Raw genomic sequence first — 26,731 nt, 5'->3', positions numbered from 1 at the left:
AGGTTTCATATTCATTTGAAAGTTGTCTGAGTTTTCTTAATGTATGTGAACCAAGTAGTTACAACCGTCTAAAGCTGCCTCCATGCTCTGTTCCGGAGTTCACTAGAAAATCCAAAGAAATGGAGTGAGAGGTGACATTTAACTGTTACTGTTTGAGAAAAAAAGTTACAGCAACACACTGGCTCTTCTGGAACTTAGAAGGGAACGGATTAATAATAAAGGTCTGTCCATCAAGTAAACAGCTAGCACATGAAGCTGACCATCAGCTGTGGCCAGAACCCACGCAGGTCCTCTCTCCCGCGGTTCTTCCTCCTCTACTTTTATGACACCAAAAATGAGTAAACAATGTTGAAAGAATGGGCTGTTTGGTTCCTCTGAGCCAGTTGTTCCTTCCACAAACTTGTTCCCCTCCTAGTTTTCTATATTCCTTCCAGAATAACTTTTCCCAAATAACTGTGGTGTCACAACACAGGGCACGTTATTGGCCCATTCTGCCCAAACCCTGCTTTCTGCAAGCAGCCTGTCTGGGGAAGGAGAGTCAGGAGTCGCCCAGAGGTATAGCCCAAGGAAGCCATCCTAGGGCATCTGTGGGCAGAGGGACCGTCTCCCACCACTGTTCCTGTTGATCTCAGAGTGACGAGTGACGTGGCCCCTTCCCTGCAGCCAGCTCAGAGCTGAACTGTGTGCCAGGAGAGGAGGATGGGTCAGCCGCTTTCTGGAAGCCGAGCCTTTCTCTGAGCTCACGGCTGGCACGCTGGTCCCTACAAAGGGGTGTTTTCCTTCTGGTTTTAGTTTGGTTGCTAGGCTTGCTGGCAACTACCTGTTTAGCTGGAAGGGACCTTTGATAAGTTTCACAACTACAGCTGTCCTAAGTACAGTAATTTTTTCCTCTATAGTTTGGTCTAAGGCTGCAACAATATGAAAACCTCTAAGCAGGGGCCCATGAGCAATAACAAGATGTCTGTGTGGCTTTCCTTTTAAAGGAGAAAAGTCATGAGGGAGTAATACATGGTTTTGACAGAAAAGAGAAACTTAAAATTCCACATGACATAGTTGTTCTACAAATTACATTTACTATGTCTGACACAGGATGTTGTCTTTCGTACATAGAAACCTGGGGAATTTTAAGAGCTGCCCTGTGAAACCTAACTTCTAGTTCTGATAAGAGGTTAACATCCAAAATATATAAAGAACTTATACAACTCAATAGCAAAAAACAAACAATCTGATTAAAAAATGGGCAGAGGATCTGCAAAGACATTTTCCCAAGGAAGACATACAGATGGCCAACAAGTACATGAAAGGATGCTCAACATCACTAATCATCAGGGAAATGCAAATCAAAACCACAAGGAGATATCACCTCACCTGTTAGAATTGCTATTCTCAAAAAGACAAGTGATAAGTGCTGGGGAGGATGTGGAGAAAAGGGAACCCTTGTGCACTGTTGGTGGGAATGTAAATTGGTGCAGCCACTGTGGAAAACAGTATGGAGGTTCCTCAAAGAATTAAAAATAGAACTATCATATGATCCAACTATTCCACTTTTGGGTATTTATCCAAAGGAAACAAAAACACTAACTTGAAAAGGCATCTGCACCCCACGTTCATTGCAGCATTATTTAAAATAGCCAGGATATGAAAACAACCTAAGTGTCCACTGATGGAGCTTGAGGGCAGTATGCTAAGTGAATTATGTTAGAGAAGACAGTCCACATGATCTCACCTGTATGTGGAATCTAAAAACAAAAACAAAAAACCCGGAACTCACAGATAAGAGAACAGATTGGTGTTTGCCAGAGGGGGGAGAAGGGATGGGTGAAGGGGGTCAAAAGGTACAAACTTCTAGTTACAAAATAAGTCATGCGATGTCACGTTCAGCATGGTGACTATGGTTAAGAATACTGTATTGCATAGTTGAAAGTTGCTGAGAGTAAATCTTAAAAAGTTCTCATCACAAGAAAAAAAACTTTGTAAATATATATGGTGATGGATGTTCGCTCGACTTATTGTGGTGATCACGTCACAATTCAAACAAATATGGAATCATATTGTACACTTGAAACTAATATAACGTTCTGTCAGTTATACCTCAATTAAAAAAAGCACCTAACTTGACATGTAAGTTCGAACTGCTTTTTAATAAAAACTGAATAGTTTGACTGCAGTTAAGCATCTTACTACTAACAGAAGGATGTGAGTTTGAATGCCGCTCACGTGCACGTACTGTGGAAACAGCAAGTTCCCTGGTGGTGCTGGCTGCCGCCTAGTGGAGACCATTTGGAAGGTGCTGTTCACTGTGTAATGGGAAAACCTAGGGCACCTCACTCTGCAGCTGGGAGCAGTTCTGGGGGAGGAGACGAGCAGAAACAGTGTGCTGAGAGCTGCTATTTAAAATAAACATCACTAGCACCATCAACCTAACTTAGAACTTTACACATATTAGTTAGGTAACACAGAATTAGTAACTTAGAGTAAAACTTGAAGAACTCAAGTGAACACTGGTAGTTTACTCGCCCTTGTTGTGGGAATAATGCTAATGTTCTTGATCATCGGCAGTGTTGGGATCTCAGGAACCTGGTGTTAAAAGGAAAGGATGGATGCGTTCATCCAGTACATTCTTCCTGAGCACCTGCCCAGGGGCTGCTGAAGTGACTGCACACTGGTTGTAAGGTTGTCCACCATCTGCACTTGCTGTAGTGTACAAGCACCCTCCTCCCCGCAGAGCAACGTGCACTTGAACAAGCAGGCTCCCATCGTAGGAAGGAGGTGGTGTAATGGGAAAGCCCAGGTTTGGAGGTGCACCGAGCTGGACGGCGTCCACTTCCACAGCTGTTGGGTGGGGTTCCACCGACCTCTACAAGGGACGGCGAGAGGTGAACGAGGGAGACACCTGGCACAGAGGGAATGAATTTCCTTCCGAATTGCTTGAGCTTTCTTGTCCAGTGTAAAAACTGTTTTTGTATTGTCTAGAGCTAGAAAGCATCTGAGCATACTTCTTCTGCCCATGGAGGCTGCTGGTAACCAGGACTAACCAATCTGTTTTGGACCAACAATCAAGGAAATACTTATACAAAAAGGACAGAGTCTGGATTTTATTGGTCATCTACGCTGATGTGTTCATTAAGTATTTTTCTTAATTTATAACAGCTTGAGATGTTATCAGCTAAGTTCATTAAGTTTTTCGTCTCCATTAAATGTATGGGAGAAATTGGTAGAAAATGTATTATTTGCCAGATGGAGTGAGAACACTGCATATGAAGACTTAATCCCACAACTGTTCCTCGTAGTCACAGAGGAATTAGTCATTTTCTCTTCTCCGCCTTCGGTGGAATCATTGAATTATGTTCTACGCTGTCCTGATCTCTTCCATCAGGAAGAAGGTATGAGGTGACCACAGTCAAATGGAGCCCCACTAACTGGCCCGTTTGCTGGCACAGGTCCTTTCCAAGTTAGCTCAGACCCCACTACTCTGAACTGGAGAAAGGTAGCGCTGTTTTCAGTGTGGCCTGCCCTCCGCGCCAGCTCTGGAGATGCCCGTCAGAACTCACTCAGCAAGGCCCATGTGGGGCTCCCTGGGGGCTTATGAGAGCCCAGAGGTGCCTGTGACAGTCTCACCTGCCTCCCACGTGCCGCTCCAGTTCTAAGGCTCCGATTAGCTGGGACTGTTCTTCCCTCCGGTGCCTGGTCTGAGAGAACTAACCCACGAAAACCGGCCTGTCTCCAGGTGCTCTCGACCCAAATGCAACACACAACGCTGTGGTCACTCCAACTTTCATTCTGGAACTTGATGAAGATCATCTCTTTTCTCCCAAGTCTCTCCCCCCAAATAGTCTCTCCAGGCAGTAGGGATGGGGAATTTCACATGGAGATCAGAGACCCACGGAGGCTGTGGTTTCTGGGGAGGGCGGGCGCTGCCCACTGCCTGCGAGTGAGTGAGACGTGCTCTCCCTCCCGGACTGCCCAGCATTTGGGATTAGCTGTGATTTTAACAAAACGAGGCTATGAACTATTCTCTCCTAGCAGAAGACAACCCCCAACGCGCGAGACTCAACAAGAAAGGGAGGACAGTAGAGAAAAATCAAGAGATCAGCATTAATAACTTTACCATAGGCCTGTGACTTATAAGTCATGCCAGCTCCTGGCAGAATCCATCGGAGACTGAGGGGAGCCGATTCCCTCACCACATCCCCACGCACGGCTGGTTCTCAGACGCAGCTGTGTGCACAGGCTCGTCTCCACCAGCATGCGGACAGCTCTGTACTGACTCCCTCTGTTGTGTGGCACATTCTATCTGACACCAGATCAGCAAGAGCATCTCACCTGGGGAGTAGCTGAGGGCAGAGGCATCTTCTCCTGGCTGTAGTCCGAGGGCCGACCACAGCAGGCCTGAACAACGGCCTTCCTGCTGGGCCCGCCCAGTCCTACCCCCAGTCCACGTGCTGGAGGCCACGGGTGCTTGGCACCCTCACGCTTTTAGCATTGAGGCTAAGAAGCTCTGGAAATCTACTCTCGCCAAGTATCTGCCAAAACGTCCACGGAGCTCGGGATGAGCCGTTGAGAGTTCCAACTACCTGCCCAGGAGACAGCTCAGATGTGTTCTCCCCCCAGCGCTGGTCTGGGGGCTTCAGTTTCCGTCTCCTGACCCTGGTGGTTCTGAGTCAGGTGGCTGTTTAGGAGGAGGTGGCAGGAGGCAGAGTCCAGGAGGTCTGCCCTTCTCACGCCTGCTCACCTAAGAACAGGAGACGTGTTTCTGGTGGAATACCCCAGGAAGGGCATCTACAGTGAGGCTGCAGGGCCTCGCTGCGCTGCGAGTCGCTCGTGCAGACACCGAGGTGTCCCTGCCCCACAAGGGGCTCTGCCTTGACCAACCTCGTCTCAAGAGGAGAAGTCTGACTCTTCTGCTCACAGCCTGCCATTCCCTGATTACCCTCCCCGTCAGGGGAATCCCGGGAACCTCTCTCCCACGCACTGGCTTCTCTTCCGGGATCTTAAATCATCTGCAGTCTGCGGCCCACACAGAAAACAAACGTAACTCCCCTAAGTGACAGCCACTCTTCAGCTCCCTGCCACATCTTCCTGCCTTTCCCTCTGACGAGGCTTGGACAGACTTTCGGGGCAGCTGCGGGCGTGGAGTCCATACTCCAGCACTCATCTTTTTACCCAGGGGGCCCCCACAGCATAACTTCTAAGACTCGCTTATAAGACTCGGGCCTGCTCCCAACCTTCAGCCCACTCCCCCCAGGTAGGTCATGTTCAGAGCTCTGTGAGCCTGCAGGTTCCCAGGAACTGCGGCTTCCTTCCAAATTGGGCAAAGAGGAGCGAGGTGGTCACAACTAGCCTGTTACCCCAGGCAGTGTGCCCAACACCTCACGTCCAGCATCTCCTCTGCTCCCTGACAACCCTATGGGACAGGCTCCCTCCTTTTGCCCATTCTACCAGATATATCCAGAAGACAAATGGCCCCCTGGGTCACACAGGTAAAGAGAGTGGAGCTGAGTACTAGAACCCAAGTCTGTTTAATTCCAAAACCGATGGTATTAATCATTTACATGGATTAATTCTGTAACAGCTACACTTCGTGATTTTAGATGAAACATTGAATAGAATTTGTATCAATGATGGGATTTTTCTCTCAGGAGTTAAAATTTGTTCTGCCATAGAAATAAAAACTCTGATTATGAAATATTGAGACATTTTGAAAATAGAATTTACACAACCAAATGGGTTGAAAGTACAGCAATGCTTCCATTGTTCAAAGCATTTTTTAGATTATTATTTATATAGCATCAATGCCTGTTTACAGGAAAATCAGTCCCACAAAATTATAGCCACTCCTTGTATTTTTGGTAAGACTTAACTGGTTAGTTGCTTAGGCTGCAGTGTTAAAGGGATTAAAACAAGGTAGAACAAGACAAAAGCTGGTTTCAGATGTGTGAGAAGTACAACTTGCAAACCCAGGGAGAACGCATAATTAGCGCATGTTGTATAAGCCGTGACTAACGTGTTAGTTCTACTATCTCAACAGTCGGTGGTCGAGTCTCACACGAGCTTCTGAAAGCTGACGTGTTGGAGTTGAAGATGCACTATACAACGGCACCCGGGGGATCGTTTTATTCCACCAGAAGTTTTAGAGTGACATTCCTCAGTTCCCAGCTCCGGTCCCACCGTACCCCCACGCTGCACCGTTCAACAGTCCCGACTGGAAATATACCTTACAGTTGATGTCAAAGGAAGTCAGCCAACTGTTCTCTCCTAAGAAACTGTCATTAACAGTGAATCTCATGGACACTAACCGGCCACAGTCTTTATTTTACAAAGGCATCCTCATAAGCATTAAAACTACTCTCCAGAGACAGCCTTCAGCTGTGTTTATAACTGAAATCCAGGTGAGGGCTCCGCTCAGAGGCTCGCTTGGTCTTTTTCAACCAGCCATTTTATCAGTTGCATGGTTTCCTTTTTAATCTCAAGTTTTCATTGAGATTAAACACATCACTAAGAGGGAGGACAGGAGAGAAGGGAAAAAGTGTCCTCTTCACCTAAAACCAGGGAGTCTCTTTCACGATCTGGTAACAGGCCCCTGCTTGCTGTCTGGAGGCGAGTCCAGGGAGGTGAGGAGAAGCAGCAGTCAGGCCATGCCCTGCCGCTCCGGCCCCACGCGCCCTTCTCCTGAACCAGGGCTGCCAGAGCCTGCGGACGCCGCCTCTGCAGCACAGGCTGCAGCAGACGGCAGCGCTGGGTCCTTATTTGGAAGTGGAGGACCTGATTGAGACCTTCCTTCTTCCCACCAGGGAGAGCACAGATATGGAGTAGGGGCTGGGAAAGCCACGCTCGACTCTTGTGTTTAAGAAAAGGATGTCCAAAATTCCTTCCTGGTCCCAAACACGAGGCGTGGAAAGGATTTTTTGAAAATGACAGAAGAATGTTCAAAGGCCAGGCCTTTGACTTTCAGGTCCGCTCAGAGTGCGTGTAAAAGCCTCAGCCAGAAAAAGATTGCTGCCACCCCACCCTCGCACTCGGCAGGCTGACGGTCACATCTCCTGGAACGCAGTGGTCAAGAAAGAGCCCTGCCACGTGCAGGACAGGGCCCACGTCCTGCGGACACTCCAGTCAGAGAGAGAAGGATATGAAGCCCCACTAAGCCCAGGGCTCACGTCAAAGGTCGAGAGCCAGCCTGAGAGTGAGCAGGGCCATCAGACCACAAGGGGAACCGTCAGTCAGGGAAATGGCGGTGGCTCCCAGGTGCTTCCTTTTTCTCGTTAGGAAATGTTTTATAAGAATAACCTAAAAGTTTCCTAAACCAGGTTCTATATGTGGTAGAAATACATGTATATATTTATTTCCCATTATGCTAAAGTTAGATTCAAGTAAAAAAAATTAATAAGCTCCCTTTTTATCAATCATGAAATGGAGGGGAAAAAACTCTCTCAACCATTAGAACTGTGACCCAGGACACCAAATGGGATGGCCATTTTGGGGACAGTTCTGTTTGAAAGTTTGGATTTAAGATTTTCAAATTTGCTGTTTTGTATTTAATTTTACCATGAAAACCTGGTTCTAATCCTGGCTCTGCTACAAAATTCTGGTGACCATGGGCACATCACTTACAGTGTTAACGCGGCCACTGGACCTCAGGTTTATGATGTTTTCCAGCTTCAAAATTCTATCTTGGAAGACACTTTCTCAAGCCAATGATTAAAAGCAGCTTATGTTACATGATTTTTCTTTGTTGGCAAAGAAGAAACAGATGTTCCTTAAAAGCTGTTCTCTGTGCCTTGTTGTTGCTTTCCTGGTAGAAATATGGAGTGGGCGCTGCCGCAGCCCGGGCCTGAAGCCGGCTCCTGCCGCCCTCCTCGAAGCCGCGGTAAGGCAGCAACAGGCCCAAGGGGCCCGGCACGGCCCTTCCCTAAATTATCAACCTTTACTTTTACAACCATTTAAGCACATCATGATTTTAAATTATACATACGTTTATTTCAATTTAAATTTTCACAGATTAAAAGACTGCATTTCATTAGAGTCAATTTATAGGCAGTTTGCAGCAATGATTTCTCATGGAAAAAAAGAGAGAGACAGACAATAATCATCCAGATTTCTGATATGAATGAAACCCCTTCCCGCAGACCAAGCACACGGAGATATTCCCCCCGATCCAGCAGCAATGTCTTGATGACGAGTTGAAGAAGGACGTGACATCTTATGTCACACCCAAGACGCCAGGGTACGGCCTGAAGCTGCAGGAGCCAGTGTTCCACGCAGGCCAGAGGCAGCAGCTGCTCTCGGCAGCACCTCAGACCCGCTCGCCAGAGTCGACCGCTTGGACTCTCCCACTGCAGTGAGGGACACGGCACGATCTCGGAGGAAGCACTTTCCCCTTCACAAGGGGATGGATTCAGGCAATTCTTTACGAAAATGACAAGGTTCAAAAGAAATGTTTGCTCCAAGGCACCAAGGGTGTAAAGCTTTTTAGAAAATACACAGCAACAAACAGACTAAAAAAGAGATTAATTCTCAATGAAGGAACCTGCTATTACGGTAACTAGTGTAAATAATTACTTCAGGGAGATTACAATCAGAATGCACGGGAACAGACTGCACGGTGTGAGGGAACCTCTGACCGGAGGGCATTCCCGGGCACTGGGAGCGCTGCTGTGCATGCTTACGGGGGTTCCTCCCGGAGCCAGAGAAGCTTCGCATCACTTGTATTTGTAAAATCCTTCTCCAGTTTTCTTGCCGACCTTGTTCTCTGCCACCAGCTTGTTCATGGACGTGCTGGGCTGAAACAAGGGGTTCTCTGCATCCATCTCATGCCACCCTACCGAGAGAAGGGAAAAGGGCTGAGGATGGGGTACTGGGTTTATTTTCACGTCCTGGCACTCCCAGGGCAGGTCTGGAGGCAGAGCTTGGGGAGAAGTCCCTCCTCTGATGTGGGGGAGCCCCTCGGGCGTGATGCCACTCAGGGGCAGGGGCAGCTGAGCAGGGGCAGACGGCAGGCTGAGCTGGTGCAGCCGCAGGGGCCCAGAGCCAGTGTCCTGCCCCCGGCCGCACTGCTCGAGTCCTGGCTCCTCCAGGGCCCTCCTGTTTATCCAGTCCTTGCCTGGAAATCACTGATGCCCCAGGTCCAAGGACACAAACAGAACCCGTTAATCCACTGGTGGGACCCCTCGGGGGCACAGCGAAACAACTTTCAGAACACAGGCTAAAAATCTGAATTTGCTACCACTGGGATCTTGCACCCTCATAAAATCCAAAAGTTCAGGCTTCCACTAGAACTCTCGTTACTCCTCCCAAATACATAACTATTTTTTGTGAAATCTGGTAGTCTGAGCTACATTCATCTTCAGTAGTCCAATTTTAACAATTATTTTCACCCTGTCCTCAGAGCCACTATAGTGAAACGGGTACGTTTTTAATGGCCGAGTGTCTCCACTGCAGGGGAGGTTACACAGACAGCTATGTGACAGCAGGACATGGCGCAGCCACGTCAATCTCCTGGTGCTGATCCTGGCCTATGGTTACGTGAGATAGAACCACTGGGAGAACTGGGGAGAGGGGCACACAGGACCTGTCTGTGCTATATTTGAAACTTCTTGTGAAGCTATAATATCTCAAAATGAAAAGTTAAGAAAAAAGTTACCGTGTGAGGAGACACTAGGCAGTCACGTTTTTCCTTCTCCTGCCATCTGCTAACTTGAATCTTTAAGCTGGTAGGGCAGGACTCTGGAAGGTCCTTTATAAATTTCTTTTTTAAATAGGCTTATAATTGATAGCTGAGAGACTACCTCAACCCAATGACAGACAGACAACAGAGAATTCCAGCTCCTACCGTCCAAGATGAACTTCGTGGTATCCAGCCCAACGTAATCGAGAAGCTCAAATGGGCCCATGGGGTACCCAGCGCCCAACTTCATAGCAGTGTCGATGTCCTCCTTAGACGCGTCCCCTAGGACAAGAGGGTAGCGCTGAGTCCCCACCATCCTTCCCCCGGCTCTCCTGGTCACGCGGTTAGTTCCAGAATCACTCGAGTTCTACAGATCTGCAGATTCAAAAAACACCTGCAGTCCAGATTTCTGCTGTGGGTAAGATTTTGTCTCAGATGTACATGCCACATAGGTCACCAGATTCTCAAAGCCATTCCACCAAGCTATTTGAGAGGTGAATTCTAGAGCACCACCACCTTGTTCATGGAGAGAAACGTCCCGGGGGCCTGGAAACACTAGTTACTTTCTAATGCATTGGGATTTTCCAACTCTGGAGTAATTTACTAAAACATCACTTTAAGCTACAGCGTATTTTTGATTGATAAATGGACTTTTTTCAAAAAAGAAAAGAATTAACATTAAAACACTCTTACGTCTTTGTACGTATTGTATGCATACTTTCTTTTCCAGCTTTCTTTCTCATTTCTTACAAGTAACGAGTATTCCTCTGCAATCACATCACATAAACGCCTCAGTCAAGATAATGTTCAAAGAAAAGCCCAAACCTGACTGAGAACTGCCTGCACATTTGAAAGTGTGTGGAATGGACTAAGACAAGGGCTGACGTGCTTCTTCTTGGAATTTTATCCTTAACACATTGTCCTTGGGCCACAGGAGGTCTTTACAGAGAACAACTATCCCCTTTCTCCAAAATCAGGAATGGGGACAGTCTGTGACAAGCGGCTATCTAGAATTTTGTTCCAAAGCATAAACAAATGGTCAATTATACCAAAGCTAAGTAAAGCAAAAAAAAGTTAAAACACTCAGAGATTTTATTTCATATAATATAAAAACATTTCAGATTTTAGGCACAAGGAACAGGGACTACTTAAACATCTATAAGACAATATTTTTCAGGAGCATATGAAGTACTAAAGTAATGCCAAAGGATCTCAAGGCGGTTCAAGGTGATTAAAATACCCACCGACGTTTCTTTTGGGTGACGTTACCAGCACTGCACTGACTCGTCACCAGAGGACCCTGAGAACTGTGACCCGGGCGTCAGCAGTAAGAAGGCAGAGAGCAAAACGACTGCGTGCACCAGCGCAGTAGGCGACCCCACTCACTCATTCAACGTATTTACATCTGTCCCGTACCAGGCACCAGGGTTACACTGAGACAAAGGCAAACACGACGAGCACCAGATGCTCCAATGTGACGGAGGACTCTGATGTGACCACCGAACGTGTCACCCTAACCAGGGCTGAGAGGATTCACACAGCTCTGATGGGCAAAGGTGGGGGCTTTGCTCACACTGCCGTGTCTTCACCAAAACCACCTGGGCCCAGCCTGACGTCCTGGAGAGAATCCCAAGGGAAGAGTGGGCGGGGAAGGGCATTCCAGGCAGTGGGAACAGCAGTGCAGAGGCGGGAAGGAGACAGAACGGGCAGCTAAGGGGATTCTGCTTGGAGGATTCACTGGACCCCGAGGCCTCTACAGTGTCAGAGCCCCGCTGGCTCCTCCAGCTCAGCACCTGCGGCCCCCGGTGCCTGGCACCCTCTGTCCTCAGACGACTGCAGGCCTCTGCTCTCTGTCCCCTCATCAGAGCAGACCCCCCCATATAAACCAGCAACTGCCTGGCTCCAGGCCAGGCCTCCCGCACCCAATTCATCCTTCCCGGAGCTCATCTCCTGGTCAGTTCACTATGGCGTGTCCCCTCAGAAAAGGACAGGCTCCCTGGGGACAGGACTCTCACAGACACACCTGAAGCAGTCAATCAGATCTGTATTCAAGAACAGACATTGAACCTGGAGGCAAGGCTGTAATTCCAGATTCAGAGATTCACTTGACTATTTTATTTCAAAAAATAACATGAAGACACAGCATACCATAGAAAAAAATCTAAACAGTTTTACAAAGTCAGCACAAGTCTAAAAATTCTGTTCTGAGCAATTCAGAGCAAAAGAGGCAAAAAGAAAAGAGCGAGAGAAATAGAACACACACACAGAGTGGGGTGCCAAGCGGGAGTCAGTGTGGTACCGTGTTTAGACCAGCAATTCCTAACCTTCAGAGTCAGGCACTTCACTGGGAACCTGACACCCTCTCCGAAGAAAACGTATGCACACACAAAATTATGCATCGACCTTAGGCGCTCCTTGGGACCCCCATCCCCAGTTAAGAGCCCTGAACTCGAGCCAACAAAGAAAAGCTTCCTCGGTGAACTCCCAGATCTTCCACATGCCTGGAGCCTGGTACCTGGCCTGACATGCTTCTTTCGCTGGCTCGTCGGCACCACCTATCAACCATTCTCGGCATTAACAACAAACCAGGGTCACAGCAACAAGGGCCAGCACCGCAGGCACAGCCACCACGGTGCCCCCAGATATCTCCAGAGAAACCAGAGAGCAGCAGGGGGAACACATGTGCCAGGCCACAGGGGGGAGAGGGGCAAGTGCCCCCAGGGAGAGCCCAAGTGTGAAGAGGGTGACGAAAACACAGGTGACGCCCCGAGTGGCGTGTGAGGACACTCAGGCGGGCCTGGTGAGAAAGGCAGGAGTAAGGCACGTGGTGACGACAGAGGGGCAGAGGGTGAGGAGGAAGAAGGTCCTCTGGCTAGGACAGAACCACTGAATGTCTAGAGCAGGATGATATACAGTGACAGGGACAGGCTCATGAGACTCCCGGGTGTCACCTGAGGAGAGCTAACCGTGTGGCCCACCACCCTGCAGAGCTGACTGCTCTGGGCACCAGCCTGTTCGAAGGTCTGGAGAGTGAGCACTGACCCACAGGGATGAGGGGGACCAACCCCACCAATCAGGCCTCAGTTACAGTGGGAATGAATAGGAACAACAGACAGAGGGGCACAGGAGCTGAGGGACCTGAGAAAGAGGGCCAACACAGAAGCTGCGAGCTCAGAGCGTCAGAGCAGTGGCGAGGGGCCGTGAAGTGCCACCAGACACCACGAGGAGTTGGCAAGAAGCACCAGTGGGGGCCGGTGACATCCTGAAAGCTGGTCAGTTGCCCAGGAGGCCCAAGTGGATGGTGACCGAGACGACTGTCCACTCTAAGGCCCCACACGTCCTTCTCAGGAGCTTCCACCACACAAAGCAGCATCCTGCTGACCCGTCTACATGAATCACCCATACTCAGGGGGATCAACAGTATCTGCTATGGACGAGTGTCTGCATCCCCCCAGATTCACACGTCGAGGCCCCACCCCCAAGGCAATGGTGTTAGGAGGCAGGCCTTTGGGAGGTGATTGGGATTAGATGAGGTCGTGAGGGTGGGGCCCCATGATGGGATTAGCGCCCTCTAAGAGTCTGGAGAGCCTGCTCCCTCTCCCTGCTCTCCACCGTGTGAGGACGAGGACGCAGCAACAAGTCTGCTGTCTGCAGCCAGAAGAGGCCCCACCGGTCCCGACCGTGCTGGCTCCCTGATCTCGGACTTCCAGCTCCAGAACTATGAGAAATCAGTGTTGGCTGTTTACACGCCACCCTGTCTATCGTGTTCTGTTACAGCAGCCCGAGCTGACCAAGACAGTGTTGTAAGGAGAAGTTCTCCCCAAGTGAGTTCGGAAAAGGCTGGGCTAAGCACAGGCACCGAGCGTCTGCACTGCGCGACTCTGCTGCTACGGCCTGCTCCCCGCCGCGTGGGGCAGTCCAGTGCGCCACCTGCTCACCCTCCTGGACATGATGCTTGTCAGCAAGCACGGCAGAGGGGGCCAGGCTGGCAAAGACAGGAGGGGACGCGGATTCCTCTGCTGCCTGAAGGAGCTCACTAAGCGGGCTGACAGGCAGGGGCAGGGAGAGCCGGGATGACAGGGAGGAAGCGATGACAAAGGGGCAGGCGTGGCAGGCAAGAGAGGGACAGTCCAAAATGGCTTCAGGTTTCCAGTAGAAGAGCAGGCGAATGGAGACCGGGTGGCGGGCGGGCGTGCGTGGAAGCCACCCTGCGCTGGCCGAAAGCGGGCGGAACCTCGAGGTGGCAGAAGGGACACGGTGAGAAGCCTGGGGTGCGACACAGGGGCCCATCCCACAGCTGGCTTGCTGGGAAACAGCACCCACACCAGTCACGGTCCCCAGCTCCTCCAGCAGCAGGTGCCCGGGCTCACAGCCCCAAGAAGGCCCTGGGGAGAGAGGCCAAGGGACAGCAGTGACAGGGAGTCGAGGGCCGGGCGGAGGCAAACGAAGAGCGCCTGCTCGTGGGTCCGAGCCCCCCAGCCTCACCTCATAGGTGACGGCGAGCATCACCTGCCTAAAAGGGGCCACTGCCGGGGGGAGCAGAGCACAAGAAACCGGCCCTCAACCTACAGTCAGAGACACGGGCATCCCAGGGTGCAGCAACGGCACAAGACGTCAGGGAGGAAAACACCACGCAGAGGCGTCACCCACACTGTATTCCGGAACATCAACAAAAACCCGCCTTTCAAGGTCGGGCAGAATGCTTCCCACTTCCTTTGAGGTGTAATTAGGCATATTTGCTGAGAGACAAATGCAGAGGTGTTGGTTTGATCTCAGAGCAAAAGTGAGGCAAATGCTTCCATAAAACAGAGAAAAGTTTTAATATTTAACGCACATTTTGAGGAAGCAAATGTGCTTTCATCTCTGGAAGAGCTGGTGTAAATGTTTTGTTTCAAAAATGACGTTCTCAGGAGCAAGCATTTGGGAATGAGGTAACTGAGAACAATTACACTTGCTATCCAGTCCGATTAGGGCTGTTTGCCTCTGAAGCAAACATGATACTACCTTCCTGAAACACAGGGGGGAAGGCAGGCAGGGGGTGCGTGACGTTCTGTAATCCAGGACCATGTCCCAGGTCTACAGCAGGGAAAATCAGTGCTTGTCAATCCACAAGTCCTGAGGAAAACATTTCAGACCACTCTGAAGGCTAAAAACTGCACCACGACGCCCTTCAGGAAGGATGGAGGGCTGTCAGAACAGTCCCCATCACAGTCATTTCCCATCACCTGTCACAGTCACAATCTCAGAACCTGAAGGCTTTAAAGGTTCCCTAGCCTAATGATTTTTACCTTATTATTATTATTATTACTATTTTAAGCAATAACCTTTTAACCAAAAGCAGAGGGCCAGCATATAAATCGGGCTGGCACGCAATTGCTCCAGCTGGGACTGTAGGGGGCGGGTCCCAGAGCCCCATCTCAGGGGCCTCCCAGGGCCCAGGGTGCGGCGGAGTCACACAGCTAGAACACAGAAGCCCCTCCCACAGGCCCAGCATGACAACTCCCGAGAGCAGGGCCAGGGCCGGGTCGGGACCCCTACCTCGTTCATACAGCCTGACTGCTTCCATGAGGTACGGCACCAGGAGACGGTTCACAATAAACCCAGGCGTGTCCTGTTTTAGGAGAGAGAAAAATAAAAGTTCATCTTCACTGCACTGCATCTTTTGTGAAGTCACCACATCACCCCTTCTTACCTAGACTATGCTACCTGCAGTCATCAAGCTATACGTTTTCAAAACGTGTTTTAAAGTACCAACACAGCCTTACTGCTATCTTACAGGACCATTTATCCAACAATCGTAGTACTTAAAGAAACAAAAACCCCAGATGCCCCAGGACACGGATTCTGAAATACAGGCAGATCAGGCGGAGGGGTCACTGGAAGGTGTGGCTTCGGGCAGCAGACCCGGGCTCCCCATCTAATGCCCTCTGACCACGCGTCATGCTGAAACTGTGCCATCATCTGTGAAACGGAGTGATCAAGACAAGCCAGCACCCAGCTAAGATGCTGCGCACACAGCCCCACGCTCAGTGAGGCCCTTCACCCCTCTCCTCCCTCATCCCACACTCCGTCGGGGACACTCCTCATAGGAGCACTACTCGCAGGCCCCTTGGAGCCCTTGTGGGGCCTCTCAGGACTCTCTCACGCTCCACGGCGCAGGATGGCGGGGTTGGGGCAGGTGTGGGAGGAACGAGCAGCCCCCTGGCCTCTCACAGCACGCCACCCAAGACCCTCCACCCTGGACCACGCACCCCTTTCGTCGTTTCCTCCTCGTGACAACCCTTCATTGTCTCTCCTGCAGGCCAGCTTGGTAACTGTCTGGTGCTATTTATGTGACGCTGACGTCCACTAGGTAAGCGCTCCTCTTTAACAACAGGCTGTGACCTTCCTGCAGGCAGAAATCCCTACCCCGCCCCAGGCCCTGTGTTTCGTCTCCAGCACACCTAGGCAACCCCCAGACATTGGCACGACAGAGGCCCAGACTCCCGCCTCCTCTGACAGCTGACCTGACTCCGTGCTGTGTAGGCTGGGCAGTGAAGCCACGGGTATGCACCTCCTTTACCTTTGGACAAGCTGAAACCACCCTGATCCCTTTCTCCACGGGAACACAGAGGGGCACAAGAGAGCTTCATCAGTCTAACCAAGATCGTACTAATGAAATGATGCTGATTTGATGACTAGGGCAAAAACGCTTTTCAACTTCAGAAAGCTGATTGTAGAAACTCAGGATAGGCACCCGAGTGGTGCAGCACACCACATCCAAGGCTGGAAGTTAGAAAGCAGCCTGGGAAAAATATTTGCTCCAATTACTATATACAGACTTCTCATACAGATAGAGTTAATATGGTCTACATAGAGAGCTCATGAGTTCAATGAGGAAAAAGTGCTGAAACTTACAGAATATTTAAACTCACTCATAATCAAAGAAACAGTCATTAGAACAAAATAGCATTTTGCCAATAAGGTTACTGGCTTAGGGCTTTTTCCATCATAATAATATTCAATGCTGTTAAGGATGCAGAGGAGCAGATGCTCTGATAATACTGATGGAGTGTAAAGAGACATAGTCCTTTAATACAGCAATTTAATGTGCATAATCATAGATTTTACATTTTCATATTTATTACTCATGTATTTATTAAATATCCTTTATTTACTGTACTTACTATGTGCCAGGCATGGTTCTAAATACCTGACAAATGTTAATTCATTTGTTCCTCATAATCACCCTGTGAGCAAGTACTATTATTACCCCTACGTGAGGCAGAGGACACTGAGGAACAGAGAGGCTAAGCAGCTTACCCAAGGTCACACAGCTAATAAATGCCAGAGCTGGGATCTGAACCCAGTCAGGCTGGCCCCAGAGTCATGGCCTTTGCCTTTTTGCACAACGCTCTCCCGTGAAGTCTCACTATGAAGAAAGACACGTTCCAGGCACATTGGTGTCCTTCGTCTATGTTGGGTGTTGGCTAGCTGCAGTCTTGCAGGCCGAATCCAGCCACGCCTGTTCCCGTGAGGTTCTCCTGCGGCACAGCCACCCTCGCTCCCACCTGTCCTGCAGATGCTGGGTCCCCGCAACAACAGCAGAACTGAGGAGCTGCAAGAGACCATCTGCCCTCAGACGTTTACTGTCAGGCCTGCTACAGCAAGGTTTGCGGACCCATCCTATGTGGCTGCCTCGTGTTGTCTGGACACCTGAGCAGGGGCCTGAATCACTGACCCAGGAAGACTCCCAGGAAGTCCCAAGGTGGGGCTGACAGAAAAGCAGCTCTGCGACGATGCAACAAGGGTGACTTCCAGAGTTCCCAGCCCTGCATCTGCTGGGGCCACCTGACGGAGGGACAGGTCATCGCCTCCATGGACTAATGACCACGCTGCTGAAGACACCACCGGCCCGTCCTGCCCTTCCAGGCGCACGTCTAGCTTCCGGTCTGCTCCGCGCTGCTCCTCCTCCTCACACTATTCCTCCTTCCTCCACTACCAAAGCGTAAACCAGTGAGAAAGTACAACAACATCCAGTTAGTAGTGTGATTTTTAAAAATCCAGATGATTTAAAACCACAAAACTAAACAAACAAAAAACAAGATTCCCTAATAACACTACACTCCCAGACTGGCAGGACGGGCATGTCTCTCTGCTCTCTTTGCCTATTGGGGTCCTATCCACAGACGACTTACTCAGATGACTGATGAACAACAGGGGTTTCGTGGGTTAATACAACACTATCAGTTCAAACTGGAGAGTATTTTAGAAAGCAAAAGTATGCTATGAGAAGAACCACAATGATATAAAAGATTATGGTCAAAAAAGTAGGTGACATATTTATAAAATTCTGCAATAGTATGGCATTTCTGACACAAAAGCCCTTTTAGAAAAACTGCCAAGTCATGTAGAAGTGTAGTCCCTGAGTTCTGGAGGAACTACAGAGGAACTAAGGCAAGCAGAGAGACTGGAGGGAATCGGAACGAGGGAGGTGACAGCAGCGGGGAAGAGCCAGTCGACCAAGCTGCTTACTGAAAAACAAAACCAAACCAGAGAGCAACACTCCACTAGACAGGGCCTCGTCACCGCTGCCCGAGCAGGGTGGCTCCTCCGCTCTCGCACCACTCCCCTCCCCACCTCCCCACCTGCGGTGTTCTTCCCCAAAGCGAAGCCCCGGTTTTCTGTGGGGGTGCACGTGTCCACAGGCTGTGCCCAACACACGGGGCTCTGGCTCCCGGGGCCCAGCAGAGTGGAAGCTGACGGGGAAGCAAAACCGTGGATGGAAACAGCCACTCATCAGCAGAGCAAAGCTGAGCTCAAAGCAGGAGCCCGAGTTCTCTGTCCGGGGAGCCCTGGGCTCCCCTGGATCTCGGCCCGTCCACCGAGGGCCTCGGGCACACTGAGGGGTCTGGTTTCCCTGCCGGCAAACTAGAAAGCAGGCGCAGCTGGCTCTTCACAGCCCAGGACAGGCCTGCGGGACCCGTACCCCATCTCCTCCATCAGAGAAGAACTCCACCAAACGAGCCAGGGTCCGAGGAAAACCGCCCCCCCAAGGCACCATCTCTACCTTGCAAGCAACAGGATGCTTTCCCAGGGTTTTGCTGAAGTCCATCAGAGATTCAAACGTCTTCTGGCTGGTCATGGGAGTTTTAATGACCTGGAAATGCAGCGCAGAGAAGTATTATCACCAAGAGTCAGCAAACGAATTCAATAGAACGGGTCAGGGAAACACTGATCAAAAGGGGCCACACAGGTGGCAAAAATAATTTTAGTTTCAGAATAGAAGTAAGGCTCTCAAGCCAGAAATGAAATGTTTGGCAAAATGTCCACTTTAGGACAGGTAAGTACTGCAGAATGCACAAAATCAAGGCTGAAAATAGAAACGTGTGTGTGTGTGTGTATGTGTGGGCGAGTTTTACAGGCTTTGTCATTGAGACAGATGTGGGTTCAAATCCCCTCGCACCACTTACTGGCCCAGTGACCACGGGCATGTTTCTTGAAATGGAAATGACACTGAACTCACTGAGGTGAGAAGGGAGCGAGATTAGGAGGCAGAGCACTACGTGCGGCTCTGAGGAGGTGAGGAGGTGTGCGGGGCTTCGGGGGAACGCTGGCTCTGCTGTGGTCTCACTTGCTATCATTAACTGCGTCTGGGGGGCGAAGGGGGTCTGCAGGAGCACGACTGTCCTGAGGTGCTCTGTGGAGTCCCGCCTCCTCCCGACACAGAGGAGGAGAGCCAAGTGACGGGCCAGGTCACAAGGGCTCTCGGGCTGAGGAGCATCCTCCCCAGACTCCACCCTCTCCCCACGGACGACCCCCTTCACTTCAGAACAGGCTCATCCCACAGGGGGAGGCTTTCCGTTCCAGCAAACGGGACCCAAGGCTGGGGACTGCCACCTGCCAGGCCTCCTGTGAGGCGGCACCGGCACCTACAGGAGGCGGCACCAGGCCCCACGCCTGGCAGTCAGCTCTCAGGAAACGGTCAGGGAATTCCCGTCAGAAGTTCGATTTTGGCAAATGGAGAGAGAATCAGGTAAATTTAAACGTAAAAACATATACATATAAATACATAACGTAAATGCCAGTTAAGGAACTTCAACAAGAGTCAAAGCAACAGGCCCTGCTTCTGCATCAGACCTTTCTACGAGCTCAGGCAAGTCCATCGGCCCTCGTGCCTCAGCCCTCCCTGTGAGACGGCTAACGGTCCCTGAGTCCCTGACCCGCCTCCCTCCGGTAAGAAGGCTCTATGAGCTCGAGTCTGTGCAGGAGGACAGGGCTACACAAATAAAGAGAATTATGACCGCTGGTGTGTGAATGTGCCCACAGCTTGGGGTGTGGTGGCCTGTGGTGACACCAAGGGAAGGAAATGAGTGGAGACAGAAAAAGCACCATGAAGATGGGGACGAGGAAGGGGAGGAGACGGGCCAGAAACTGCTCTGCAGGCAGCACAAACTGAACAGTCCAGGGCTATTCAAAAGGAGGCACAGAAAGTCTCCATCAGAACCCGATACGCTGAGGCAGGACAAAGGCTGCCTATAACAGAGTTTTAAAAACAATTTGTTTTTAAATTTGTTTCTGCTTACCATTTCAACACAGAGCCTGGGGGGAAAAATACATATATAGATAAATGAGTCCAGTTCCACGGAAGAGAAGAGGCACTCAATTTATGACAACTCATTTTGGTGCTCGCCACCAGCCACACACATGTGAGAGTTAACCAATAAAAATCGAACAAAGAATAGCACTTTTAAAAGATTTTCTAGAAAATGCTCACATTTGCTAAGCATTAGCTGTTAACAACCAACGTGCTACATTTCCAGAGACACAGACGGACGTTATCAGATAAATTCAGTCAAAAACAACATTAGAGTTTGAAGTAAATCTATAAAATGTCTTGATCTCCAAAACACAGGTGTACATGATACAGTCACTAAAGAAAGTAATTAGTCCCTAAGGACTGAAATGTTGAAAATCCCACCCCACTTCTCTGATCCTTCCTGCACAAGGACACATGCTGTTTCTTCTGTTCCAGCACCCTCCCCTCGCTCCCCAACTTCACAAACAGCCCTGGGGGGCGGCAGTCAACTGGCAGAAGCTGAGCAGCAACACTAGTTGCACAGACAAGTTCCTATCGCAAGATGGGTCAGAGCTGTCACGTGAGAGAGATGACAGGAAACTACAGTCACTGTTAAGCCAGAAGGAATGCTGATCCTGGGGGGATGAGGGGATAAAGGAGGGAGAAGGGGCTTGGAGGAGGCAGCGCGGCAAACACAGACCTCCATCCGCCCTGCAGCCGGGGCCCCAGGTCTGCCTGGCTCCACAGGCCCACACTTAGCACAGCAATAACTGCCCATCTCCATAACAAATGTTACTTTAACAGCGGCCACTCCCCGACCCTGTAATTAGCCCCTGGGCAAATTGCCACATTTCAGGTGCAAATTATCTACCGTGACTCCATAAGTCTCCCAGCAAGCAAGCGGCAGCCCAGCAGGAACGCTGGGGGCAGTCCTCCCTGGCCACGTCCCCTGGCGGGAGGGTTTGTGGCCAGGATGTTCAAGGCTATCAGGAGCTGCTCTGATCACAACAGGAGACGTGCCTCATCTGGGGACAATACGAAGGCCCTGTTACATGGGGCCGAATTCACTCCAGGAACGGTGGACAAGGCGGCACAGCAGCTCTTGTGTAAAACCAGGCTGTCTAACAAGAACTCCATGTACAGGCTGGAGCAAACCAATCTCAGTGAGACAACGAGAGCACATGTGGCTCTCCCCTCTGCGGTCTCAACAAGCCAGTGGTCTCTAGTGCTGCCCACCCAGGCCGATCCTCTCTGCACTGCCTGTCGGCTCTGGCACAAACAAGTAAACACAAAGTGAACAGCCCTCCTGGACACCACGGGTCGGAACACAGCTTCAAAGAAACAAAGCACAGGGGCCTTCCCAGGTAGTAAGTGCTCTTTCTTCCTTTCACTCTGAAGGGACAGACGATGACCAGAGAAACACAAGGACAACCTTCCTCCCATTAAAATCCACTCAGTGCAAGCCCCGCTGGCAGGGCAGGCGCGACGCGGAAAAGCGGGATTGAGAGCTGGCAGAGCAGGCAGACGCACACAGGCAGACACCCACTGACCTCCACAAGCCGCATCACGGGCACTGGGTTGAAGAAATGGAGCCCGGCAAATCGGTCCTGTCTGGTGGTGGCATTGGCTATGCTTGTAATCTGCAAAGAGGAAGTGTTGCTGGCAAAGATTGTGTGTCTGTGGAGAGAAAGACGGAGGAGTCAGAATGAGTCCCATCTTTGGAAACAGGGTGCGATGCACAAGGCAACTGCTCACTGCCAGATCTGCTGTTGGAGAAAAGGCACATCTTCACACACGTGCTGAAATCAAGTGACCCCGGTCATTTAACTTTAGAATTTTATAAAGTAGTTTAAAAGTTACCTGTTTCAAAGTGTATTTAATCTTGACCAATCTTTCCTTAATTTTAGGCAGCAAAATTTCTCATGTCTACTTGTACTAGTTAATTTTCATGGTACGTGGGGAAAAAAAGGAGGCAGCTGCTTAACCAGCCTCAGTCACAAGACGAACAGCTAAGTGATCAAACACTAACGAAAGAAAGACGGTGCACCACAGACACTCAAAATAAACAAAACCGTGAAGAAACACCTGAAGCCCCAGCGAGAAACGCCTGATAACAAACACAAACTAAGATCTTTTCCTCCCAAGTGAAAAGCTTTACTTTTCCACTGAATGGGAATCAAACGAAAACAGAAGAAAACCAACATGGTCCACAAGAAGTCTGAACACAGGCAGAGCTGGGAAGGAAGGATACACGTCTGTACAAGTACTCTGCTTATAAAATCTCCAGGAAAGCAGTACCATCTTCTGTTGTGGATATAAAATAATCAATTCTAAATTTTTAAAAATTCATACTGACTCAAACCGAAGTTAATTTTTAAGACCACCGATGGTGGGTGCCAAAGGCCGACAGGCAGATGGTTAACAGAGTGAGGCCCAGGCTTCCCTGCAGCACCACCTGGTGGAGGCGTGATGCTGACGCGGTCGTAGCCCAGGACAGGGCCGGTCCCATACCCGCCAGACCTGGGGGCCCTGCTCACCAAAAGCAATCCTAGGATCTGCCTGTAATCAGGGGCAGGTGGGGGGAGGGGAGGGGAGTAAGGAGAAACAACGTGGACGGAGGAGAGAGGAGCCAGGGGAGGCCCTTGTGTGTCAGCTCAGGAGAGCCCACCACCTTCCAGGCTCTCGAACGCCCGCCTCAAACCACTTCCAACCTAGCCAGTTTAAAAGCAGGTAGGGGGCTTTTCTTTTAAAAAAGAACATTTTTAAAGCTTAAAATTCCAGTTTTCAAAGCTTCTTGCTTTCTGATCAATGAGGGAAATAATATAAACTACCACAGGGGGTGGACGATGAGAAGAACTCTGCAACCACCACGAGTGTGGCTGACAGTGCTGTGTGGCGGCGCACCCTGACCCCTGCAGCGGGGCCACCGCCACCCACTGTCCCCAGATGTCACAGGACATCTGAAGGGCAACTCGCCCGCAAAGGGGGAAAGGCAGGCGCACCAGCTGGAGAGCATGTCTGTCAGAGGACGATGCTGCAGCAGAGCCCCGCACCATTTCCCCTGAAGGGACAAACGCCCTCCCGCAGACCTCCACTCCAGCGCTGCCCACGGTCGGCTGGCTCTGCTCCTAACAATGTCTGCACCGCCTTCTTTCCACGTGAACACACTGTGCCGACACGTCAAACACACAGGGCTGTGTCGTCTTCACAAGTACACCCTCACGTCTTCCTTGAAGCACTCAACTCTCCTGGACCGTCTTTGATTTTTCCCTGACACTCAGGTACCAAAAAGATGACTTTTGTCTTAAACGTGCTAACAGAAAAGGGACAGCATGAGCACGACGACCATGAGCAACGCCCCCAGGCCTCAGTGTGGAGGAGACATGGGGAAGCGCAGCGGATGGAGGAACCACGCCCTGTGACAGCGAGAGCAGGACTCATGGGCTGAGGGGGCCTCAGCCAGGCTTCTTGCCCGCACGTCTCAGACTCAGCGAGGGAGCTGTGCCCTCTCCAGGATGCGACTGCTTCATCGGGGCTTCCCCCGGAAAGCCATCACTGGGACACGTTCTCACCTCCTGTTACAGGATCTAACTGTACAATCAGCAGGCGCTCAATAAAGGTGGTGACCTCAAATGGAAACATGAGCGTGGAGAAGGATGGCTGACGGCCAGAAGCAAAGTGTCCTCTATGGCGTGCCCTGTCCCATGTCACATGTGTTTTACATAATCTTACATGAAAAAGCCTAGTTAGAGCCCTACCCACATTAGGTGCTCAGGAGACTCGAGCTGAATTAACTTCAACAACCCTGTGCAACAGGTACCACACCCCCGCTTCTCTGGTTAGTAGGGAAACTAGTCTTAGAGAGTTAGAACTGGGAACGTCTTGGAAATTATCTACCCGGAACCCCTCAACTCAAATTACAGATGATGCAACTGAGGGCCAGAAAGGCTTCAGGACTGTGCAAGGTCATAGCGGGAATGGTGGGGGCTAGCTCCAGGCCCCGACTTTCCCCTAACTGTCCTTCCATTCCTCGATGCTGACACAGAGGGCAGACAGACCTGTCACTGCCACTAGGGAATAACCAACATTTCAGTAACAGGGCAGGTGTTTTATTATCCTGCAGGGCTCCCTGCTGACTTGGGAGCCACACCTCCACCCAGAGAATCTTCTGTTTCTGCCCCACGATTCCACAGCAGCCCCTAGACGCCAGTGTACAGAGCAAGAGCTGGCCGATGAGCAGAGTGAGGTACCGGGGACACAAAGGCGGTCTCTGCTCTGTCTGGGGCAGGGCCTCTCCAGACCCCAGGCCACGCAGCCCTGAGAGGTGACAGTCCAGCAGGCCTCTCTGGAGCTACTGTGAGCGTCTCTCTTTACTGCTGCTCGGTGTGGGCTGCCTAAGAATTACTGTTGTCATGTAATCTTATTCTGACTTTCAGTTCCAACCAAGACGGGTAAAGCGTGGCCAAGCACGCCACAGGAGAGAACGAATGAGTCAGTCAGTCACAATCGCCCAAAGGCAAGAGTCAGACCTGACTGAAGCTCAGGATTCTGAGAACCAGAGCTGCCCACGTGTGTAAGCTTGTAGACACTGCACGGTCCTGAGCTCCACATGCCCGACCTACGGGGGCCTGGCTCTCCTCTCCCACCCTTTGCCAGGAGCCTGATAACAACTCAATGCTCCTTTAAGGCTCCCAAGAGGGTTTCGATTTAACCTAGACCAAGCTTAAATCAGGAAAGTCCTGCGGAACTCTGTGTTGTCAGAGGCACCCATTCCCTTCAATGACACCATTCTGTTTGTGCCACCCAAAAAGGGGACACACAAAACTGCTCTAAGGTTCTTCAGTGACACTTAAGGACATGCCCGAACCTCCTCCATCCTCCAGCCGGGGAGGGCTCACGACCCAGACGCTGCAGGAAACAGAGGCCTGCCCTGGGTGGACCCTTCACGCCACTGTGGGGACTCCCACTCTCATCTGGGGACAAGGATCAGATCAGGGCAGCCCAGGCCTCGGGAAGCAAAGTGGGAGTGGGAGGATGGAGAAGAGGGAAACAGTGTCAAGTCTTCTGGAAACAGCTGTGGGGTAGTGGAAAGAGAAGTGGGCTTAGTGTCAGAAGATGCCTTCCTGGGAGAAAAGCCCGAGCCTGGGGAGGGGCCCTCAGACCCAGCAAGAACATCCAGGGGTCACGTACTCGGCGGCAAACTTGTCCAGCCTCTGGAAGAGCTCGGTCTTCACCTTCAGATTCTCTACGATGGCCTCCACCACCAGGTCCGTGCTGTGGACGACGGACGCTGCGTCTGTGCTGGTCGATATGCTGCTCAGGGTCTTCTCCACAAACTCATCACCAGCCTAATGCAGTGGGAGGAAGGAGAGGACAGTCACTGGGCTCACAGGAAAATGGTGTGTGATTTGTTGCTAAGGCACGGGAAAGAGGAGCGGGAGGACAGGCCGGCACACCCCAGACACAACTTGAATGCACCCTGAAACTCTAAGAAATAAAACTCCCTACGTTTCTGCTCACGGACGATGGCATCTCAATGTGCTTCCAGACACCAGGGCAAGAAGCGGCCTGTGAACAACCCCAACTGCTGGTCAACTATCATTGTCACATGTAGGTCGTCCTCTTTCAAGCTCTTAGGCAGCTCTGCTCCGGTCACTAAACTGTCTGTTGGTGGTCCCCGAATTGGCCTGCTGGGTCTGTTCTCCCAGTGAACACAGCACCACGTACTGCTCATGAACAGGCTTCCAGAAAACGTAAAAGCCCCGCTCAGCACCACATTAGTCCAAGAGGTGGTGATGACCGTTCCCCTCTCACAGGAGGCAGAGAAGAGCTGAGTAAGGGCAAGAGAGAGCCGAGCTTAGCAGCCACTCATCAGATGAGAAGCGCCCCTCATGTGCCAGCCACGGGCGTTTCAAAAACATACCAGACTCAGCCTCCACTCTCAAAGAGCTGGCAGTCCCATTCTCCTCATTTGTGACTCCAGGTCTCCACAAACAGACCTCAGCTGGGGCAAAAACAGACCGTGTCTCTATCATCTGCCATTCTATTTCAAGATGTAATTTGCCCACAGGGCATCAGAATGGTCATAATCAGCAAAGGCATCCAGAATCATCATGTTCAATAGAAATAAAATGCAAGATGATAGGTGATCTTAAATTTTCTATTGGCTACACTTTAAAAAGCAAAAAGAAACAGGTAAAATTAATTTTATTTAATCCAATATATCTAAGATATTATCATTTCAACATGTAATCAATATAAAAACATTTCAATATGTTTGATACTCTTTTTTTTCTATTAAGTCTTGGGAATCGGGCGTCTACTTCATACTTCCAGCACACCTCGACGGGGACCAGCCACACGTCAGGTGCTCAACAGCCACGTGTAGCTAGTGGCTCCAGTACTGGTGAGCGCAGAGCCAGGACAATGCACTGTGTCAAGCAGGCAAGTTGAGGCCGCCCTGCCCTCCTGCGAGTCCCAGGCAGAGGTGAGAATCGTCAGGAGACTGGACT

General features: G+C 50.6%; 1 protein-coding gene across 1 annotated transcript in view; it reads right to left on the bottom strand.

Annotated features, from left to right (window-relative positions):
• Positions 1–7,952: 7,952 nt before the first annotated feature.
• HADH (hydroxyacyl-CoA dehydrogenase) overlaps positions 7,953–26,731 on the bottom strand; it is a 40,023-nt gene continuing 21,244 nt past the window's right edge. The window contains exons 3-8 of the mRNA XM_058549880.1: positions 25,410–25,567; positions 21,770–21,896; positions 18,711–18,800; positions 15,200–15,272; positions 9,827–9,943; positions 7,953–8,815 (exon numbers count right to left, since the gene is read on the bottom strand). Of these exons, the coding sequence (XP_058405863.1) occupies positions 8,697–8,815; positions 9,827–9,943; positions 15,200–15,272; positions 18,711–18,800; positions 21,770–21,896; positions 25,410–25,567 (684 nt within the window). The 3' untranslated portion in view covers positions 7,953–8,696. The remainder of the gene's footprint in view (positions 8,816–9,826; positions 9,944–15,199; positions 15,273–18,710; positions 18,801–21,769; positions 21,897–25,409; positions 25,568–26,731) is intronic.

The sequence above is a fragment of the Diceros bicornis genome, chromosome 11 (genome assembly GCF_020826845.1).
Source record: "Diceros bicornis minor isolate mBicDic1 chromosome 11, mDicBic1.mat.cur, whole genome shotgun sequence".
Classification (NCBI taxonomy): Eukaryota; Metazoa; Chordata; class Mammalia; order Perissodactyla; family Rhinocerotidae; genus Diceros; species Diceros bicornis.
Note: the sequence above shows the minus strand (reverse complement) of the source record. Positions and strands in the feature narration are given on the sequence as shown.